At 50.3% G+C, this 21,736-nt stretch overlaps 2 protein-coding genes across 2 annotated transcripts in view; one reads left to right on the top strand and one right to left on the bottom strand.

Annotated features, from left to right (window-relative positions):
• The window catches only part of SKIC2 (SKI2 subunit of superkiller complex), a 54,382-nt gene extending 50,306 nt beyond the window's left edge, over positions 1–4,076 (top strand). The window contains exons 26-29 of the mRNA XM_079958260.1: positions 1,831–1,941; positions 2,825–3,043; positions 3,177–3,317; positions 3,754–4,076. Coding sequence (XP_079814386.1) covers positions 1,831–1,941; positions 2,825–3,043; positions 3,177–3,317; positions 3,754–3,954 — 672 coding nt within the window. The 3' untranslated portion in view covers positions 3,955–4,076. The remainder of the gene's footprint in view (positions 1–1,830; positions 1,942–2,824; positions 3,044–3,176; positions 3,318–3,753) is intronic.
• A 1,819-nt stretch (positions 4,077–5,895) lies between these two features.
• Positions 5,896–21,694, bottom strand: DXO (decapping exoribonuclease). Its single transcript, XM_079963774.1, has 7 exons — positions 21,450–21,694; positions 17,664–18,055; positions 15,207–15,436; positions 12,681–12,900; positions 8,656–8,791; positions 8,082–8,176; positions 5,896–6,254 (listed from the first exon to the last, which is right to left on the bottom strand). Exons 1-7 carry the CDS (start codon positions 21,462–21,464, stop codon positions 6,113–6,115), a joined length of 1,230 nt encoding a protein of 409 aa, XP_079819900.1. The 5' UTR covers positions 21,465–21,694; the 3' UTR covers positions 5,896–6,112.
• Between the last annotated feature and the right edge of the window lie 42 nt (positions 21,695–21,736).

The raw sequence follows: 21,736 nt of genomic DNA, 5'->3' as shown, positions 1-21,736 counted from the left end.
GGGCAGGAGCAGGAACCAATGGAGCTGGGCTGGGATGGCAGGAAGGGGGAGGTTAAGGCGGCCCTTGATCCTCCCCAGTCCTCAAAGGATGCCGTGTCTTCTGGGATTCCACACGAGCGCAGGAGAAACATGGCAAGTGGCCATGGGTGCAGAAATAAAGGGGGGTGTAACAACTTCTAGTCTTTGTGATCGCAAAGAGCTTGGGAATATCTTATCGCTTTTCTTGGAATGCAGGCAGGCGGTAAATGAAGTCCGTGGAGGAATCATAGAATCGTAAGCAGTGGTACCTCAGGTTACAGACGCTTCAGGTTACAGACTCCGCTAACCCAGAAATAGTGCCTCAGGTTAAGAACTTTGCTTCAGGATGAGAACAGAAATCGTGCACCGACAGCGCGGCAGCAGCAGGAGGCCCCATTAGCTAAAGTGGTGCTTCAGGTTAAGAACAGTTTCAGGTTAAGAACGGACCTCCGGAACGAATTAAGTACTTAACCCGAGGTACCACTGTAGTTCAGGCATGTCCAATGCATCGATCGCAATCGACTGGCCAATCGCTGGATGGATTTCAGTCGATTGCACTATGGGCCAGGTGGCCTTTGCTCCTCCCTTCCAGCCGGAGCTCGGCTGCGGGAGGGAGCGAGCTGCGCCTCTGCTTTCGTCGTCCGTGAGCTCCAGAGCACAAGCCTCTCTCACTCTCCTTTCTAAGGAGGCCGCCCTTGGCTGGGGCCGCTCTCCTCGGGAGCAAAGGAAAGTGGGGCGCAGCCGATGTTCCGCATATGGGATGAGGCTGGATAAAAGGAGAACATCTTTTCTTCCTCCATACAGAGCAGCCTGTGGCTTAATCAGCTGTCGCCTCCATTTGGGCAATATGTGGAGGGCCATCTAGCTGTTAGAATTCCTGCTCCATGATGGCAGTCATGAGATTGTTGTCTTTCACATGACGGTGTATGTTTTGACTCCACAGAGTGGGAAGTGACGGAGACAGGATGTTTGTATTACTGTGTTCCGTGAAGTGGGAACTATTGGCCTTTGTTTTTTCTCTTTGCTGTGTGATGCTAGAGAGAGAGGCAGGCATGTTGCAGTGCTCCGTGTGTGTTTATATGTAAATAGATTAGCCAAAATGCTGAGTTGCTGAGGTGTGCTACGCAAGCTGCGAAAACTCTGCAGATCTCTAAGTGTCCCAGTGTCGGTTGGTTAAGAACAGTTTCAGGTTAAGAACGGACCTCCGAAACGAATGAAGTACTTAACCCGACGTACCACTGTAAAGGATTTCAAAATGGGGGAAGGGGGAGGAGAGAGAGCACCTCAACCCCAGTTCAACTTGCAGAATTTTTACAATTCCCAGGAATACCTCAGTTGGTAGAACATGAGACTCTTGATCTCTCGGTCGTGGATTCGAGACACAGAGCATGGGAGAGTGGATGGAGCCCAGTGTGGTTTTCTTTCTTTTTTTAAAGAAAGAATTGCAGCAGACAAGCGCAGCGCTGCACACATGGTTCTTGAGCTCTTTTTATCTGCCAACATCCAGAGGCAGTGAAGAAACATGGGAGGTGGGGAGGACGCTTGGCCTATCAAAATCTCCCTGGTCTGTCTGGATATCAGCCAGAGGAGGTTACCGGTAAGCAAGCTCCGAGGACAGTGAGAGGGGCCAGCCTCTATGGAGGGGGCTTGCAAACTAACAAAGACTACACCTCCGTCTGACTGTTGCCTATCCTAGCAGGGGGCTGATGGGAATTGGAGTCCCAGCGGCAGCAGTGCAAGTGCCACGAGTTCCCTTTCCCAGCGTTAGGCGAGTCTTGATCTCCTCTCTCTCTGTTTCCTCTTCCCTTCTAGTTTGTGCGATTCAGGGAGCGCCAGCAGGTGCTGGAGGAGCTGGAACAGCTGCGCTTCCTGCTCTCTGACCAGTCCCTCCTGCTGCTGCCCGAGTATCACCAGCGGGTCCAGGTAAGAGCTGCTCCCTCACGGAGACCCCAAAAAGGATACGATAACGATCATCTTTATTGTCATTGTCCCATACAGAACAACGAAATTGAAAAAATAAATAAAAATCTACATAAGACATTCAAAACCAACAAGCCTGCTATCCCAGCTACCCCAACCTGGTTAGCCCTTTAAAAACTCATACTCTGTTTTTAAAATACTCCTATAGAGACTCCTTAAAGGTAAAGGGACCCCTGACCATTAGGTCCAGTCGTGACCGACTCTGGAGTTGCGGCGCTCATCTTGTTTTACTGGCCGAGGGAGCCAGCGTACGGCTTCCGGGTCATGTGGCCAGCATAACCAAGCTGCTTCTGGTGAACCAGAGCAGCGCATGGAAACGCTGTTTACCTTCCCGCCGGAACGGTACCTATTTATCTACTTGCACTTTGAGGTGCTTTCGAACTGCTAGGTTGGCAGGAACAGGGAGCGAACAACGGGAGCTCACCCTGTCGTGGGGATTCGAACCGCTGACCTTCTGATCGGCAAGTCCTAGGCTCAGTGGTTTAACCCACAGCGCCACTGCTTACACAGCGTTTAAAACCAAAATCACATTTGGATAGAAAGTGTTTCTCAGGCGGCTAGTCCTCGTCTTTATAACCCTGTACCTTCTTCCAGAAGGGAGAAGCTGGAGGAGATCATTTCAGGGGTGCGTATTATCCTGCGCTATCTCTGCAGCTTTCTTATGGCACCGGGAAGCATAGATTTGATCCAAGGACTTCCACCAGTGACCCAGAGATGCCCCCGGTCGTGTTCAAAATAGATGTGTGTGTGTGTGTGTCAGCCCCACCCTGTGCTGCTGTTTCCTCCTTCCCCCCTCGGTCACCTTGCGCCCTGTCTGCCCCCCCAGGTCCTGCGCTCCCTGGGCTACATCAATGAAGGCGGTGCTGTGGAGCTGAAAGGCAGCGTGGCCCGCCAGATCAGCAACCACGAGCTGCTGCTCACCCAGCTGCTGCTGGACAATGCCCTGACGGACCTGCGGCCCGAGGAGATCGTGGCCTTGCTCAGCTGCACCGTCTGCCAGGTCCGCACCAGGGTGGAGCCCCAGCTGCCCTCCGTCCTGCAGAAGGTGAGCTGGGGGGGAAGGGTCAGCGGGGAGAAGCCGAAGCCCCATAGAGCCAGCCAGGGGCGTTGATGTACACGTGGGGGCCTGGCAGCAGCTCCCAGAGTCTGACTCTCATGACCCACCCTTCCCCCTACAGGGCATAGAGCACATCCGGTCGGTGGCCGAGGAGATCGCCCTGCTGCAGCGCAAGTGCGGCCTCCAGGAGTCAGTGGAGGACTTTGTGGAGCAGTACAAATTTGGGCTGGTAGAGGTGGTTTACGAATGGGCCCGTGGCATGGTAAGGCCCCAACCACCTCGCCCCTTTCCCCCCCGGTTTTTATTTGCCCAACCCCACTGCAGGGGTCTTAGCACTGTAGACTTGGAAGGGACCCCGGGGATCATCTGGTCCAGGGTTTCCCCAAATTTGGGTCTCTGGCTGTTTTTGGACTACAACTCCGGCCCAATCGCCTTCTAAATCCGGCCCACGGATGGTCTGGGAATCAGCATGCTTTTACATGAGTAGAATGTGTGCTTTTATTTAAAATGCATCTCTGGGTTATTTGTGGGGCATAGGAATTCGTTCCTTTTTTTTTTCAAAATATAGTCTGCCCCCCCCCCACAAGGTCTGAGGGACAGTGGACCGGCCCCCTGCTGAAAAAGTTTGCTGACCCCTGCAATAGCTTAACCCCCTGCAAGCCAAGAGCCACAACTTCCTTCCTTTCCTCCCTCGCCAGCCGTTTGCCGAGATCGCCCGCCTGACAGACGTGCAGGAAGGGATCATCGTCCGCTGCATCCAGCGCCTGGACGAGACCTGCCGAGAGATGCGGAACGCGGCCCGCGTCACCGGGGAGCCGACGCTCCACGCCAAGATGGAGGCCGCCTCCAACATGATCAAGAGGGACATCGTCTTTGCTGCCAGCCTCTACACCCAGTGAGGAAGTGGGGAGCACCTTCGGCTCTTCCTACCCCCCTCAAAATGCACCTCTCTCTGTTCTGACGTCTGAAAAGTTGTAATGCGTCTTGCAGGTGTATGCAATAAAATATTAATTTTTGCTGACTTAAGGGGAGTGGGTAATTTCCTTCCGACACATGCAAAGGGTGAGGCTGTGTTGGGTTAGGGTCTGTTGGCGACGGAGGCCCATTCAGAGCACAGGCCCATTCTCGACTTGCACAGGGGCTGCATTCTGGGGATCGCTCACAACAGAATATTAAAAACACGATAAAACATCAAAGATTAAATACTTCCCTAAACAGGGTTGCCTTCAGATGTCTTTCCTTGACATCCACAGGGCAGGTGCCACTACCGAGAAGGCCCTCTGCCTGGTTCCCTGTAACCTCACTTCCCAGAGTGAGGGAACCGCCAGAAGGCCCCCGGAGCTGGACCTCAGTGTCCGGGCTGAACGATGGGGGATGGAGACGTTCCTTCAGGTATACTGGGCCAAGGCCATTTAGGGCAGGCATAGGGAAACTCGGCCCTCCAGACGTTTTGGGACTACAACTCCCATCATCCCTAGCTAACAGGACCAGTGGTCAGGGATGATGGGAATTGTAGTCCCAAAACAACTGGAGGGCCGAGTTTCCCTATGCCTGATTTAGGGCTTTAAAGGTCAGACTAAAGCCAAAATCACGTATAGTCAAAACGCATTGGGTTCAAGGTTGGGTGGGATTGCCAAATTCTTTTTTTCCAGACGCCCACCCCCTTCTATCTAACTATCTTTTTTTAATTGCCAAAGCTGAATGCACACATGTTAAATGCATGGAAAATGCGAGTTTCCTGCTCTTCCTCTTCCTGGGCTTCCATGCTATCAGGTCCCAGAAGGCTTATAAAAAGGCCACAGCTCTGTTTCTTCCCAACACCAACCAAAAAACAGAAGTTCCTCATTTAGGAAAAATGCAATGAATAATTTTAAAGAGAGAGAGAATACAGCTTCAGGATGTGGGGCTTGGGGGTAACCTGGCTTGACAGCAGCACTTTATTTTTTTTAAGGATCTCTACCTTGCAAGGTCTGTTGCAAGCTCCCATCAGATGTCAAGGAAATAAAAAACTATCTGATTTTTAGAAGACATCTGAAGGCAGCCCTGTTTAGGGAAGTTTTTAATGTTTGATGTTTTATCGTGTTTTTAATATTCTGTTGGGAGCCGCCCAGAGTGGCTGGGGAATAAATAATAATTTTTATTATATTATTATAATAAGCTGGACAGCACTCAAAAAAGGTGACTGTGATTTGAGGCTGCATTAACAGAAGCGAGTGTTTCACTCTTATCCTGCACTACTCAGACCTTGTCTGGAGCCTCATTGGGTCCACTGCTGGAGATACTACTTTAAAAAAGGAGGATGTGGACAAGTTGGGTTCATGGGAGGGCAATAAAGATAATCTTATGGATAGGAAGCCCTGTGAGAAAAGGTTGAAGGGCATGTTTAACCTGGAGAAGGCTGAGGGGGGAAGATGCAATACTGCTTTTTAAATATCTGAAGACTGTTGTGTAGAACCAGGCAAAGGCTTATTCTCTTATGTGAGCTGCCACGGATCAAACTTACTTACAGTGGTACCTCAGGTTAAGAACTTAATTCGTTCCGGAGGTCCGTTCTTAACCTGAAACTGTTCTTAACCTGAGGTACCACTTTCGCTAATGGGGCCTCCCGCTGCCACGGCGCAATTTCTGTTCTCATCCTGGGGCAAAGTTCTTAACCCGAGGTAATATTTCTGAGTTAGCGGAGTCTGTAACATGAAGCGTCTGTACCCTGAAGTGTCTGTAACCTGAGGTACCACTGTACTGACAAACCACCTCCCTCTATCCCCGCTGTCCTTAAAGAAACCCTTACCGATAAACCAGAGAGAGACGCAATCCGCTTCACTAAGCACTGCTAGGAGACGTTTGTGTTTACGATAATAGTTTATTGCCCTGTCCCTCCTTCATTGTGATGATGTGGGGGGTACGGGGCCCTCCCAGGCATGTCCCTAACTTTCTGAGCACCAAGTGCCAGCCTCCTTGTGTCTGCTGTGTGTGTATGTGTGTGTTTAACCACCCACCCTGCGTTGCCCACTCAAGATAAAAAAAAAAAACCCAGCTTCTCCCTCCAGCTGCAGCCCATCAGTCTGGGATGTGCGGAGTCGAGGGCTTCTCGCTGCTCAGTGCCTCCACGTACCAGTCGGGCAGGAAGGTGTGCTCGGAGTCCCGGTGCACCGTGAAGGAGACAGGGTGGCCAGGCTCCCAGGCAAAGAGGTGGACCAACCTGGACAAAGGAGAAAGCAGCAGGTACAACGTGAGGTTCCTCTGAAAGGGAGACTAATAATAAATAAAAAAAAATATTGCCACCCTTAGATTATTCAGAAGGAAAGGAGCTGGCTTCCTCCCGATGGCCCTTAAAGTTTTCCAGGCAAAATCTTTAGCCCAACTCCTGTATGGCTCTCAAATTAGCCTTTCTGCCAACCTTAAGACTCTTGAAACAGTACAATCAAAATTCTTAAGATCATTATTTGCTACCCCAAAGTGTACACCTAATGCAGTCTTAAGGCAAGAGGCAGGACTGCCCAGAGTGGAACTAAAAGTCTGGGAGCAAGCAATATCCCTCTGGCTGAAAATCCATTACAATCCTAAGGGACTGTTACCTTACTTCCTGGCCGCAGTTCCCTATCCTCCTTGGCTTATGCAAATAACTAACAAGATCAAACAAATTGGCCTAAACCCTGAAAATCTTCTTAATGGAACTCTGAACAAGGCAAAAGTAATTATCACTCAGAGACTTTACGATGTCGAACTACAACAAGAAGACGCCCTACTCCCGGAGACGTATAGATGTTTAAAAGCTTGGCCTAATTTTGCAGCTGCCCCTTACTTAACTAACATCACTAACGAAGCTTATAGATGGGCTTTCTCCAGAGCCCGCTTTGAGACAATGCCCTCAGCAGTGCTGTACGGCAAATTCACGCGGGCACCAATGCATGTGCGTCTCTGCCCCTGTATGTCTAATAAGGTAGAATCTGTCACTCACATCCTTCTATTTTGCGAATTTTATAGTGAAGAACGAGTTCAACTTATTTTGCCGCTTTTATCAAAATTTATACCCCTACAACATTATTTGGAATCCTCACCCGAAATTCTACGAAAATACCTTCTGGAAGATTCCTCAAGCTCAATATCATATGAGATGGCCAAATTTTGCATTCTAGCAATCAGGAAGCGTAAATCTCTTTTGTTGAATGGCACACTGCGAAGTTCCCTTGTGTAATTTTTTTTTTTTATGTTGTTGTTGATTTCCTTTTGTTTGACCTTGTGGTGTTCTGTGTCGCTGGCTTTTGCCGCAATAAAACTTTGAAAACTTTGAAAAATATTATTTATACCCCGCCCTTCCCGGTTCAAAAACTGGGCTCAGGGCGGCTAACAACAAATTTAAAACACTTAATTGTAAAAGCAGCATAAAAACTTGAATACAGTGGTACCTTGGGTTAAGTACTTAATTCGTTCCGGAGGTCCGTTCTTAACCTGAAACTGTTCTTAACCTGAAGCACCACTTTAGCTAATGGGGCCTCCTGCTGCTGTTGCGCCACTGGAGCACGATTTCTGTTCTCATCCTGAAGCAAAGTTCTTAACCTGAGGTACTATTTCTGGGTTAGCGGAGTCTGTAACCTGAAGCGAATGTAACCTGAAGCGTATGTAACCCGAGGTACCACTGTAACAATATAATTCAAAGTTCAGAAATCAATTTAGGGGAAATCCATCTAATAAGCATTAGATATCCCCAGGGCTAGCTGGCTGAATTGGTCCTACTTGGGCCAGCGAGGAGGCCAGGGGAGAATTAGCTGTGGGGTCTCAGAGCGGGTGATCTTCATAAGAGGGGAGGGGGAGGGAAGAGAAGGGAAATAAAAGATCAGGCTGAATTCAAATTAAAGGCCATGCGGAATAGTCAAGAGGTTGCTCTCCCTTGCTAGGAGCCCCACGTTCACTCTAGTCTTCCCATTTCGTTTTCCTCCTCTACTTAACCAGCTGTCATCAGCCTGCTCCCCCTTAAAGGTGTTTGGACTGCAAACTCCCACTGGCCTCAGCCACCATGACTACTTACTTCGGATTGTCTTCGGTCACCACTTTCTTCACAAAGCCGAGGAATGCTGCGCAAAAGTTCATGCACACCGCCGGCTTCCAGCAGCCCGGGTCCTCCTGCTCAGGAGGAAGGAGGGAGGTTATTTTAGGGGTGATACAACCTGGAACTGCCTTAGGCAGAGTCTGGCTCCTTGGTCCATCTAGTTCAGCCTTCCTCAGACACCGTTCTGGTGCTGAAAGCCAATGCCCGAGAGGAGCAGGTGTGTGTGTTTTCAGTGCTTAAGTGCACACCTGACCACCTGTGCTTCCGTACCTAAGCTACTGTTTTGTCCCGGCGTACCTTGGGAGTGAACAAGCAATTCATCAAGCCTGAAGTCTGCCGGCTGACTGGCTCTTACAGCAACCTCTGTGGAAGATGCACTTTCACTTTGAGTGCAGCTTCATAGGGGTTCCTGTAACCACCGATCACCTGTTGAACCCTTATAGAGAGCCGCTCTGGAGGAAGAATTAGTGCAACAACCCAACCCAGCCGGGAGAGGTTAGGATGAAAGGGAGGAATCCAAGATCCCAGCCTGGCTGGACTGGGCTGGACTCACCCTAATGAGCTGGAAGATCTTCATTGTCTCAAATGTCTCCAGTTCCACGATGGAGCCATCTGGCCCCCGGTACCCGGCCACGATCCGAGACACTCCGGGCAGAAAAGACTGAGCCCACCACTTGATCATCTTGTGCCTGGGAAGAAGAGAGAAGCTGGCTCATCCAATCCCTCTGCCCGACGTCCTCTTTGGCTGCCCTCCTTGAGATCTGACGAGCGCTTGGCCGTCTTTCTCCCCAAGTACTGATGTGTAATGGTTATAAGGGGTTGCTCGTGCGTAAGTTACCACCACTCCTGGCCCCGGTTGGCTGGTTTAACCTGTCCTGGCTGACAGCCCCTTCACTCCGTGGCTGTTCAGTCGCTAGCAGAATCCGTCAGTGGGCGCTTTTTGAACCTCTTCCAGCAAAGAAGTTGTTTGACGCCCAATCTCCTCCTACTCTCCCTGCGCGGTAGTCTTCTGCGCAGGGAGGGAGTGGGCAGAGGAGTGCCCATGCTCTCCCCACTGTTTTCGGGCGAAGAGTCTTGGAGACCCCTCTCCGAATCCCCCATCTGCCCCCCTTCTCTACTGGTGTTGCGCTGATTCCCTTCCCCAGCCGATGAGCTCCCTCTCTCCTTGCTGGCCCCCTCTCCAGCATCGCTCGGGAGCCTTGCCTCCGCCTCTGACTCTGATGTCAGTTCCCTGACATGATGCTATGCTCAGAAACAGACTCGAGGCCTGTCTTGGGGTGGAGACTAAGGGCTGCGTCCAACAAAGTCATCAACTTCCTTCGCCTTGCCTCATGTGCCACCCCCCCCAAAAGAAAATCTGTTCTGGGGATTTCCCCCAACCTCTTAAAGTCGATGGGGGGGGGGAGGCTTTTTGGGGGGAGAGAGTCCTGTTGCAGAGACAGAGGTTCTTTGTAAGATACAACCCGTTAAGGCCCGTCAGATGTTGCTGGGCTCCAGCTCCCATCAGCCCCATGCAGAATAGCCAATGGCCAGGGATGGCAGGAGTTGTAGTCCACTAACACCGAAAAGGGACGCGGGTGGTGCTGTGGGTTAAACCACAGAGCCTAGGACTTGCTGATCAGAAGGTTGGCGGTTCAAATCCCTGCGACGGGGTGAGCTCCCATTCCTCGGTCCCTCCTCCTGCCAACCTAGCAGTTCAAAAGCATGTCAAAGTGCAAGTAGATAAATAGGCGGGAAGGTAAAGGTCGTTTCCGTGTGCTGCTCTGGTTCACCAGAAGTGGCTTAGTCATGCTGGCCACATGACCCGGAAGCTGTACGCCGGCTCCCTCGGCCAGTAGAGCGAGATGAGCGCCGCAACCCCAGAGTCGGCCACGACGACCTAATGATCAGGGTCCCTTTAACACCGAAAAGGCCACTGGTCCCTTGCTTATTTAGGCCATCATCCCATTAAGGCTGGGTGATATATTGTCCCAAACCGGTTTGAAGTCCATATTGTGCTATCGGCTTCATAATTTTGGACCTGGCAATATATTGCGAATCATGGTGTGTGTTGTGCAAAAATCACAAAGCGGGAAAACCATGAAGCCAGCCAGTGCCTCTACATAGCTCCATCCTTGTTACAGACATCATGATATATACCTGGTGATATATCATGATGCTGAAAACCAGATAATAATAATTTATTATTTATACCCTGCCTATCTGGCTGGGTTTCCCTAGCCACTCTGGGCAGCTCCTAAGAGAATATTAAAAACACGATAAAACATCAAACATTAAAAACTTCTCTAAACAGGGCTGCCTTCAGATGTCTTCTAAAAGTCAGATAGTTGTCTATTTCCTTGACATCTGGTGGGAGGGCATTCTACAGGGTGGGTGCCACTACTGAGAAGGCCCTCTGCCTGGTTCCCTGTAACCTCAATTCTTGCTGGGAGGGAACCACCAGAAGGCTCTCAGAGCTGGACCTCAGTGTCCAGGCTGAACGATGGGGGTGGAGACGCTCCTTCAGGTATACAGGACTGAGGCTGTTTAGGGCTTTAAAGGTCAGCACCAACATTTTGAATTGTGCTCGGAAACATACTGGGAGCCAATGTAGGTCTTTCAAGACCAGTGTTATATGGTCTCAGTGGCTGCTCCCAGTCACAGTCTAGCTGCCGCATTCTGGGTTAGTTGTATTTTCCGGGTCACCTTCAAAGGTAGCACCACATAGAGCGCATTGCAGTAGTCCAAGCGAGAGATAACTAGAGCATGCACCACTCTGGCGAGACAGTGCACAGGCAGGTTAGGTCTCAGCCTGCGTACCAGATGGAGCTGATAAACAGCTGCCCTAGACACAGAATTGACCTTTGCCTCCATGGACAGCTTTGAGTCCAAAATGACTCCCAGGCTGTGCACCTGGTCCTTCAGGGGCACAGTTACCCCATTCAGGACCAGGGAGTCCTCCACACCCGCCTGCCTCCTGTCCCCCCAAAACAGGACTTCTGTCTTGTCAGGATTCAACCTCAATCTGTTAGCCACCATCCATCCTCCAACCGCCTCCAGACACTCACACAGGACCTTCACCGCCTTCACTGGTTCTGATTTGAAAGAAAGGTAGAGATGGGTATCATCCGCATACTGATGGACACCCAGCCCAAACCCCGACTGTGTTATATGGTCTTGGCGGCAACTCCGAGATACCACCCAGACCTACCTCCTTTTCCCCAGCACGGTCAGGCAGCTGCCTGCATGCAGGCTGCAAGACCAGCCCTCTGCTAACAACAAATCAGAAAGAGAGTAAGAGGTCCAGACCCCTGACTGAGAAAGTGGTTAAAAGGTTGAAGACATCTTCCTGGGGGGAAATTACTAAGGGTGAGAGAGCCACCAGCAAGCACACGTTTTTTAAAAAAATCTTAGTAAGATCCCCTGAACTTTGCTATAGAGACAGTCCGGGACTCTCATACACCTTATTCTGAGTCTTAGAAAGATTAGCTGAGAAACGGTAGATTTGCATTCCGGAAAAATGGCCTGGGTGGCATTATGGCTAGACTGGTTGAAGGCGGAAGCTTGTTTAAGGCGAGGGGGGAGAATCCCTGAACTTCCAGGCGATACTGAACTCCAACTTCCATCAGAACCTAGGCAGCATGGACAGTAGTCATGACTACTGTAATTCGCTCTACGCGGAGCTGCCCTTGAAGCTGTCCCAGAAACTCCAGAGGGTGCAGAATGCTGCAACGAGGCTCCTCACAGGGTCTCTGCCATGGGAGCATATTCACCCAGTGCTTTTCCAGCTGCACTGGCTCCCGGTGGAGTACAGGGTCAGATTTAAGGTGCTGGTCTTGATCTTTAAAGTCCTTCATGGCCTAGGACCCTCGTACCTACGGGACCGCCTCTCCCAATATGCCCCACAGAGGACCTTAAGGTCCATATATAGCAACACCCTAGAGGTCCCAGGCCCTAAGAAAGTCAGATTAGCCTCAGCCAGAGCCAGGGCCTTCTCAACACTTTCTCCGGCCTGGTGGAATAATAATAATAATAATAATAATAATAATAATAATAATAATAATGATTTATTATTTGTACCCCGCCCATCTGGCTGGGTTTCCCCAGCCACTCTGGGCGGCTTCCATAGAAACCAAAAATACACTAAAATATCACAGATTAAAAGCTTCCCTGAACAGGGCTGCCTTAAGATGTCTGGAACACTCTGTCTCATGAGACCAGGGCCCTGCGGGATCTGATTTCTTTCCACAGGGCCTGTAAGACAGAGTTGTTCCACCTGGCCTTTGGCTTGGAGTCAATTTGATTCCCTCCCCCTCTTTCTTTTTCCTTTCTCCTCCTGTGAAGAGGCTGCGTCCTAATGTTTTAATGTTGTATTCTAATCTTTTTTAAATTGTATTTTAATCAACTTGTTTTTATTATTGGTTGTTAGCCGCCCTGAGCCCGGTCTTGGCTGGGGAGGGCGGGGTATAAATAAAAATTTGTGGTGATGATGATGATGATGGGAGTTGTAAAATAGGTCTTTGCAGTACCTGGCTTTTTTTTGTGGAAAGGGAAAAGACTCCATAGTTTCCCTGCTTTTCATCTCCCCGCCCACCTCACCTGTAAAAACTCTTCCTCTGAGCCGGGCTATGCATGACTTTGCTGGTCTTCAGCTCCACGTAACAGCTTGGAGGGTCAGGCCAGGGGCTCCGGGGGTCTGTGCAGTCCACCTCTCCCGAGAACAGCAGCGAGTGGGTTCCCAGGCGGGTCCGGATCACGATGCAGAAAGCCTCGTTTGTGTTCACCACCCCCGTCGGATCCGGAGTCCCGTCTGGAGTATCTGGAGCAGAAGAAGAAGAGTTTGGATTTGATATCCCGCCTTTCACTCCCCTTCAGGAGTCTCCAAGCGGCTAACAATCTCCTTTCCCTTCCTCCCGCACAACAAACACTCTGTGAGGTGAGTGGGGCTGAGAGACTTCAGAGAAGTGTGACTGGCCCAAGGTCACACAGCAGCTGCATGTGGAGGAGCGGGGAAGCGAACCCGGTTCACCAGATTACGAGTCCACCACTCTTAACCACTACACCGCGCTGGCTCTCACAAGAAGGAGACATTTACTCCCATCTTCTGGGTGATTCGCATTCGAGAAAGGGGAAAAAACTCCCTAGCAAAAGACACAGCACACAACTTCCGACGCCTCTATAATTCAACAGGTTAGAAGTGTATTTTAAGCTCATTCATTGGTTCTTGGATTTATTCAGGGCTGCGTAACCCTTTTGAGGACCACGGTTGAGAGTGAGTGTTCTCCAGAGGCAAAGAGGCACAAAGTGAATCTGTCTGATCTTTTAAAGCCATCCAAGTTGGCAGCCATCACTGCATCTTACAGCAATGAGTTCCATAGTTCAACTATGCGCTAAAGAACTCCCTTCCTTTGTTTATCCTGAGTCTCTCACCCTTAGGCTTAAAGGGGATGAACCTGAATATCTTCTTCTTATGAGAAAGGCACATCCACTTTTCCACCCCATGCAGCCTTTTTCTACCTGTCTTATGCCCCCAACTACAACTTATTATCTAATGCTTATTTCCCCTAAATTGATTTTTGAATTTTATTGTTATTCATGTTTTTATACTGTATTTGATGCTGCTTTTACAATTAAGTGTTTTGAATTTGTTGCTAGCCGCCCTGAGCCCGGTTTTTGAACCGGGAAGGGCGGGGTATAAATAAAATATTATTATTATTATTATTATTATTATTATTATTATTATTATTATTAAACTTTACTCTAAAACAGTGGTTCTCAAAGAGTATGGCAGCAGAGGATGGTAAGCGTGGTGGGGAAATTCAAGGACCATCAAACATTTAAACATTTCAATGTAGTATAGTATAGAAATAATCATTTTTATTTGCAAAATATGGATATCGCTTCAAAATGAGAGCATAAAGTGAGGCTGAGGACAATCCTAGCTGTGTTTTCAATGTATTTCTTAATCGCTTAAAAACCTGCCATGGCACGAGCAAATATTTATTCTGAAAGTGTGGCCCAGAGGAAAAATGTTTAAGAACTGAGGCTCTAAACTGAAAAGCCCCGGTTTTGATTCATTTACAGTGGTACCTCGGGTTACATACGCTTCAGGTTACAGATGCTTCAGGTTACAGACTCCTCTAACCCAGAAATATTACCTCAGGTTAAGAACTTTGCTTCAGGATGAGGACAGAAATCGTGCTCCGGCGGCGCGGCAGCAGCAGGAGGCCCCATTAGCTAAAGTGGTGCTTCAGGTTAAGAACAGTTTCAGGTTAAGAATGGACCTCCAGAAGGAATTAAGTACTTAACCCGAGGTACCACTGTACTACATTTCTATCCCACCTTTCCTCCACGGGGCTCAAGACGGCGTATGTGGTTATCCCCATTTCATCCTCCCAACATCCCTGTAAGGTAGGCCAAGAGAGAGTGACTTGCCCCTGGGTCACGTATTGTGGCCGAGTGGGGGCTTGAACCCTGGTGTCTCAGATCCTAGTCCAACACGCTAACCACAACACCACATTGGCTCTCGATAGTGCGATCAACACCGTCACCCAGAACCGAGCCGTATGCTCAGACCAGGGTTTAGAGCATAGCTGTCAACTTACAGATTTGAAAATAAGGGACCAGCAGCCTCGAAAATAAGGGACCAGCAGCCAAAATAAAGGATTTTAGTCAACCAGCTCCCGAGCCAAAGGCAGAAAGCCCAGCCAGCCCAGCAGCCAAACGAAACCTCAAGCTGTGTTTCCCACAGCGCAGCAACCCAGCAAAGGGGATGCAGCAAGGAAAACCACCGTCACCTCTCCACTGGGAAGTGCTGAGCAAAGGCGAGTCCCCAGGCAACGCGGCCGATTTGATCAGCAAAAGGCATGCAATCTCCACCCCGCAGTCATTCTTAAGACTCCTTATTGGGTGAGCAACGCAGCCAAGCAACACAGTTGGAACCTCCCTCCTCCCTGGCCGGCAGGGAGGGAGGGAGGGAGAGGAGCTGCTTCCTTTGAAACCCGGGAAATTTAAGTGACATCATCAATAGGGGACAGCAGCGGGACATGGCGCTGGGATAAGGGACTTTCCCGCCAAATAAGGGACGCTTGACAGCTATGGTTTAGAGGCCTCTGGCATCCTTACCAGAGCACATGTACTGCTCAAACTTGTAGCCCATGTACATGAGCTCCTTCAGCAGGTCCGTGCGCTGCTCCCGCTGCCTCCGGGCAGCCTCCGTCTCGACTTCACTGACGTACAGAGTCCCGCGGAAGAGGCTCACCGCCAGCAGCCAACCGTCCTGATTTTCGTAGGGCGTGGTCAGCACTTTGGTGAGATGCCCCCGCCACGTCACAAAGTCGGCATTCAGCGGCCGCCTGCAAAGCGGGGAGAGACAAAACCGTTAAAAAGAGCAAAGCACGAGCCGCAGGGGCCGTTCCTCTGTATCCTAAGGCCGCCAAAGTCAAACTCTGGTGAAAGCAGGGATCACCAACGCAGCCTTAATGGGCACATAGGAACCTGCAGATGCCTCTCTGCATACGGTTTTAAAAAGACACCTGAAGGGTGCCCTGTTCAAAGAAGTTTTCAGCCTGTGCTTTTACTAATTTTTTTGTTGGGAGCCACTGGAGCAACCCAGTCAGATGGGTGACATAGGGACGCGGGTGGTGCTGTAGTCTAAACCACTGAGCCTCTTGGACTTGCTGAATGGAAGGTTGGCGGTTCGAATCCCTGTGATGGGGTGAGCTCCCATTCCTCTGTCCTAGCTTCTGTCAACCTAACAGTTCAAAAGCACGCCAGTACTGACTATGAAAAGCAGACATGATATGAGATGATCAGAGCTCCCCCGAACTTGAAGCATGGGAAGTCCCAATAAAAAAATTATAATTTGGCGGAATATTTGGATTATTTGATATGTATAATTTGGAATATTTAATGTGATTGGAATGGATTGTTAAAAGGGAAAACTTAATAAAAATGATTTAAAAAAAAAAAGCACGCCATTACAAGTAGATTAATAGGTGCTGCTGTGGCAGGGAGATAAATGGCACTTCCCTGCGCTCTGGTTTCCGTCATGGTGTCCTGTTGCACCAGAAGCGGTTTAATCATGCTAGCCACATGACCCGGAAAGCTGTCTGTAGACAAACACCAGCTCCCTCGGCCTGAAAGGGAGATGAGCGCCGCAACCCCATAGTCGCCTTTGACCGGACTAAACCGCCCAGGGGTCATTTACCTTTTTAATTGTGTTTTTGTTATTTTTTTGTTGGGACTCACCCAGAGTGGCTGGGCAACCCAGTCAGACGGGTGACATCATCATCATCATCATCATCATTATTTTATTAGTATGGATAGTGGCGACACAAGAATGGGCCTTCTCTGCGGTGGCTCCCCATGTGCAGAGTGCTCTCCCCAGGGAGGCTCACATGGTGCCTTCCTTGCACACCTTTAGGCGCCAGACAAAACACAGAGGGAAAGATCAATGCTCAACGAAGCAGCACTCGCATTACAAGTGCATGGTCCCCAGTCTGATCGTTGACCTCCCGATTTAAAAGGACCAAGTGGATTGGCCCAAGGTCCTGGGGAGCCATGTCCAGTCAAGGCTAGGCAATGCCATATTAGATGGCCTGACTCGTGTGTGGGGCTTTTTTTAAATAAATAAATAAATAAATCCTGTTTTTATTAGTTGTGCTTTTATCTTGCATTTTTATGTTGTGAACCACCCCGAGATCTATGGATAATAAATAATAATAATAATAATAATTTATTATTTATACCCCGCCCATCTGGCTGAGTTTCCCCAGCCACTCTGGGCGGCTCCCAATCGAGTGTTAAAAACAATACAGCCTTAAATATTAAAAACTTCCCTGAACAGGGCTGCCTTCAGATGTCTTTTAAAGAGAAGATAGCTGGTTATTTTGATGAAGGGCAGCACGCAGATTTAATAAATAAAAATAAACGAAATAAGAAGCAGCTTCCTAACAACGTAAGCAGAGCACTGCCGGAATGGCGGAGGCGAAACATAGTCTATATATATACCATAGCTGTCAAAGATTTGAAAATAAGGGACCAGCAGCCTCGAAAATAAGGGATCAGGAGCCAAAATAAGGGATTTTAGTTAACCAGCATCCAAACAAAGCCTCAAGCGGTGGTTCCCACAGCGCAGCAACCCGGCAAAGGGGATACAGCAAGGGAAACCACCGTCACCTCTCCGCTGGGAAGCGCTGAGCAAAGGCGAGTCCCCAGACAACGCGGCTGATTTGATCGGCACAAAGCATGCAAGCTCCACCCCCAGTCGTTCTTAGACTCCTTATTGGGTGAGCAACGCAGCCAAGCAACACAGTTGGAGCCTCCCTCCTCCCTGGCCGGCAGGGAGGGAGGGAGAGGAGCTGTTTCCTTTGAAACCCAGGAAATTTAAGGGACATCATCAATAAGGGACAGCAGCGGGACACGGCGCTGGGATAAGGGACTTTCCCGCCAAATAAGGGACGGTTGACAGCTATGATATATACTAGTCCCTGATAACCTGATCCTCCATTAACCTTTCCTTTCTTTTATGCGGGGAGAGAAAGTAAGGAGAGACAGACCGAGAATCGTGCCCTTCCTCACCCTTTGTCCTCAGTCTGCAGCTGCTTCCGGTTCTGGGTGATCCATCTCAGCAAGTGCTCCAGCCCCTCGCGGACGGTCTCATCCTGCTTCACATAGCGGTCATGGTAGCCATCGCGCAGGTCGAAGCCGGGGGAGGGGCCCTCGACAGGGGGCGGGGCATAGTAGCGCAGGCGGCGAGCGTCCCCGTGGTAACAGCGCTGGGCGTCCAGGGAAAAGTGTCCCAGCTGAGCCGGCCGCCGGTAAAAGGGGAAAGGGGCATCATAGCGAGACGGAGTGACAGGCAACGTGAGGGGAGCCTTGGCGTCGCTCCTCTGGCGCTTGGCGCCGCAGTCTCTGGGAGCGTCGTCCTCCCGGTCGTGAGTCCTGGTGTCGAGAGCGGTCTTCATCAAGGACTGCAATCAACAAGGGAAAGAGATAGTAAAACACTCCGAAAAAGACGCCCTTGCGTGGTGCGTGACTAAAACGGGGCACAGCGGGCACACACGCAATTTCCTTTTTTGCTCCTTTCTTTAATGCTCTGCTTACCCCTCTCAACAAGAACATGCACTCAGAAATCACATCCTTCAGCACTTATAAGTCGCACCCACAGTGCATTTAGGCATCCTCTCTCAAAGCACATGTTAAATGGTCAGGGGAGAAGGGGACTTCTAAACTCTGGGCCTTTTGCTATTAAATTCACAGAGTTGCCAAGTTGAAAGTGACCACGAGGATCATCTACCGTATTTTTCACTCTATAAGACGCACTTTTTCCCTCCTAAAAAGTACAGTGGTACCTCGGGATGCGAACAGGATCCGTTCCGGAGCACCACTCACATCCTGAATGCAACACATTTTGCCACTTCTGCGCATGTGCATGGCATCATTTTTTAGCGTCTGCGCATGCACGAGCGGCGAAACCCGGAAGTAACGCGCTCCGTTACTTCCAGGTTGCCGCGGAGTGCAACTCGAACGCGCTCAACCCGAAGCACATTCAACCCGAGGTATGACTGTAAGGGGAAATGTGTGTGCGTCTTATGGAGCAAATGCAGGCTGCGCAGCTATCCCAGAAGCCAGAACAGCAAGAGGGATTGCTGCTTTCACTGCACAGCGATCCCTCTTGCTGTTCTGGCTTCTGAGATTCAGAGTATTTTTTTTCTTGTTTTCCTCCTCCAAAAACTAGGGTCTAATGCGTCTTATAGAGCGAAAAATACGGTAGTTCAGACTTCCCCAAACTTGTGTCTGCAACTCCCATCAACTTTAGCTAGCAAGACCCACCTGATCCACTGTAAGAATCTTTCACCCAACATGGGACTCAACCTCTGAGATTAAAGAGTCTCATGAGCTATCAAATATGCGCACACACACGCACAGGTATTCTCCTACAGAGCTTTTTATTAAATACTTCACATTTTTATTTTTTATTTTCAAAATTTTACACTATGCCTTTCAAGGCAAAGCCTACCCACGGCAGGTTACAAAAATAAAAGCTAACACTATTTTACATACATGTCCACTGGAAACCGGGGCGGGGGGGGGGGCAGGGGAACAAGATTCAAAGAAATAAAAACATACTCCGAGTTCCAACAACAGGGAGCGAACTCAGCCTCCTTATATCATAGACTGACAGAGTTGGAAGGGATCCCCAAGGGTCATCTAGCCTGACCCCCCTGCAATGCAGGAATCCTTTGCCCAACGTGAGGCTCAAACCCGTGACCCTGAGACAGGGTCTCCGGCTCTACCGACAGAGCTATCCACTTCCCTGTGGGAACATCTCTGATGCCCTTACATCAGTCCTTTCTGGCAGGCCAGTGGCAATGCTGGGCTGCATTATAAGGGGCGCTTTCTCCCAGTAGCAGGGAAGTATTGTTTGATAAGATAAGCAGGAAATAAGCAGCTATCTTATTTTTAAAAGACATCTGGAGGCAGCCCTGTTCAGGGAAGTTTTTAATATTTAAGGCTGTATTGTTTTTAACACTCGATTGGGAGCCACCCAGAGTGGCTGGGGAAACTCAGCCAGATGGACTGGGTTATTATTATTATTATTATATTATTATTATTATTATTATTATTACAATGGTACCTTGGGTTAAGTACTTAACTCATTCCGGAGGTCCGTTCTTAACCTAAAACTGCTCTTAACCTGAAGCACCACTTTAGCTAATGGGGCCTCCTGCTGCTGCCGCCACGCGATTTCTGTTCTCATTCTGAAGCAAAGTTCTTAACCTGAGGTACTATTTCTGGGTCAGTGGAGTCTGTAACCTGAAGCGTCTGTAACCTGAAGCGTCTGTAACCTGAGGTAAGGTAAAGGGACCCCTGACCATTAGGTCCAGTCGCGGACGACTCTATTGGCTGAGGGAGCCGGTGTACAGCTTCCAGGTCATGTAACCAGAATGACTAAGCCACTTCTGGCAAACCAGAGCAGCGCATGGAAATGCCGTTTACCTTCCCGCCGGAGTGATACCTATTATCTACTTGCACTGTGATGTGCTTTCGAACTGCTAGGTTGGCAGGAGCAGGGACCGAGCAACGGGAGCTCACCCCGTCGCAGGGATTTGAACCACCGACCTTCTGATCGGCAAGTCCCAGGCTCTGTGGTTTAACCCACAGCGCAACCTGAGGCACCACTGTACAGTGGTACCTCAGGTTACATACGCTTCAGGTTACAGACTCTGCTAACCCAGAAATAGTGCTTCAGGTTAAGAACTTTGCTTCAGGATGAGAACAGAAATTGTGCTTTGGCGGCGCGGTGGCAGCAGGAGGCCCCATTAGCTAAAGTGGTGGTTCAGGTTAAGAATGGACCTCCAGAACGAATTAAGTACTTAACCCGAGGGACGCAGGTGGCGCTGGGACGCAGGTGGCGCTGTGGGTTAAAGCCTCAGCGCCTAGGGCTTGCTGATCGAAAGGTCGGCAGTTCGAATCCCTGCGGCGGGGTGCGCTCCCGCTGCTCGGTCCCAGCGCCTGCCAACCTAGCAGCTCGAACGTACCTCCAGGTGCAAGTAGATAAATAGGGACCGCTTACTGGCGGGAAGGTAAACGGCGTTTCCGTGTGCGGCTCTGGCTCGCCAGAGCAGCGATGTCACGCTGGCCACGTGACCCGGAAGTGTCTCCGGACAGCGCTGGCCCCTGGCCTCTTAAGTGAGATGGGCGCACAACCCCAGAGTCTGTCAAGACTGGCCCGTACGGGCAGGGGTACCTCTACCTTTACCTTTACCACCGTATTATTATTATTAGATAAGGCTGTCAATGGATGCTAGTGGTCATGCAGCCACTCGTCCATCCAGGTCGGGAACTGCCTGACACACGGACTCCGCGGGGATTTGCAGCAGCGGGGTTTCCGGCAGCCCAGCCCCCCGAGGCCAGGGGCTTGTTGAACCCCCGGACCTCCTTGCACGCCAAGCAGACGCGACAGCGGAGGCTGCTTCCGTCCCTCGTTTCCCGCCATTTCTTCTTTCCCATTCAAGCTTCCACCCAATCCTCCGAATGTCAAATGCTGGACCGCGGGGGGAACCTCAGCTCACCTCTCCTTCTTCTTCCCCGCAGTCTCCAACCGCAAAACCTAGGCGCGCTCCACCCGGGAGAATGCGCGCAGCACATCCAGGCGCTCATGCACACGCATTTTCCTCTTGTGCAAGGGACCCAGGAGTCCTGGTCACACCAGCACCCACTTGGGGGAGATGCCCAAAGATGCTTTTTGACCTCTCCCTCCTCCTCTTGCAGTCAGGGAAAGACACCCCCCGCCCCCCATAAAAAATAATTTTTTAAAAAATCAGCCTTTCATTTTTGAGCCCTCCCGGCTCCCGTACTTACCTTCTGTGACGTCATCGCAGGACACCGCCGATTCGCGCTGCCGCGGAGAGAGAGGCGGGGACGCAGCTCGCGCGTCTCCTTTGTGTCACCAGCCAAACAAGACCCGGGCGCCCGACATCTTGCTCAAAACAATCGCTGCGCTCCGTTCCTTCGGCTCCTAAGGCCGCGCGGCGATGGCGTCATCACAGGGCGCCAGTCGGGAGGCGAAGTCAACGCCCTTCCCATTTCCTGCCCACATACACAAACACCCCAGGAGGTGCCACGCAAAGCGCGGCCGGCAGGTGGCG

Source organism: Podarcis cretensis (assembly GCF_951804945.1).
Source record: "Podarcis cretensis genome assembly, chromosome: 2".
NCBI classification, from domain to species: domain Eukaryota; kingdom Metazoa; phylum Chordata; class Lepidosauria; order Squamata; family Lacertidae; genus Podarcis; species Podarcis cretensis.
This window is presented reverse-complemented; position numbering and strand designations above follow the sequence as displayed.

Excerpts from the sequence above, each read along its gene's own strand:
- DXO (XM_079963774.1), bottom strand. Across the intron at positions 12,901-15,206 it reads TGAGCAGTACATGTGCTCTG|ATACTCCAGACGGGACTCCG; the intron begins GTAAGGATGCCA and ends CTTCTGCTCCAG. Across the intron at positions 8,792-12,680 it reads CAGAGGAAGAGTTTTTACAG|GCACAAGATGATCAAGTGGT; the intron begins GTGAGGTGGGCG and ends TCTTCTTCCCAG.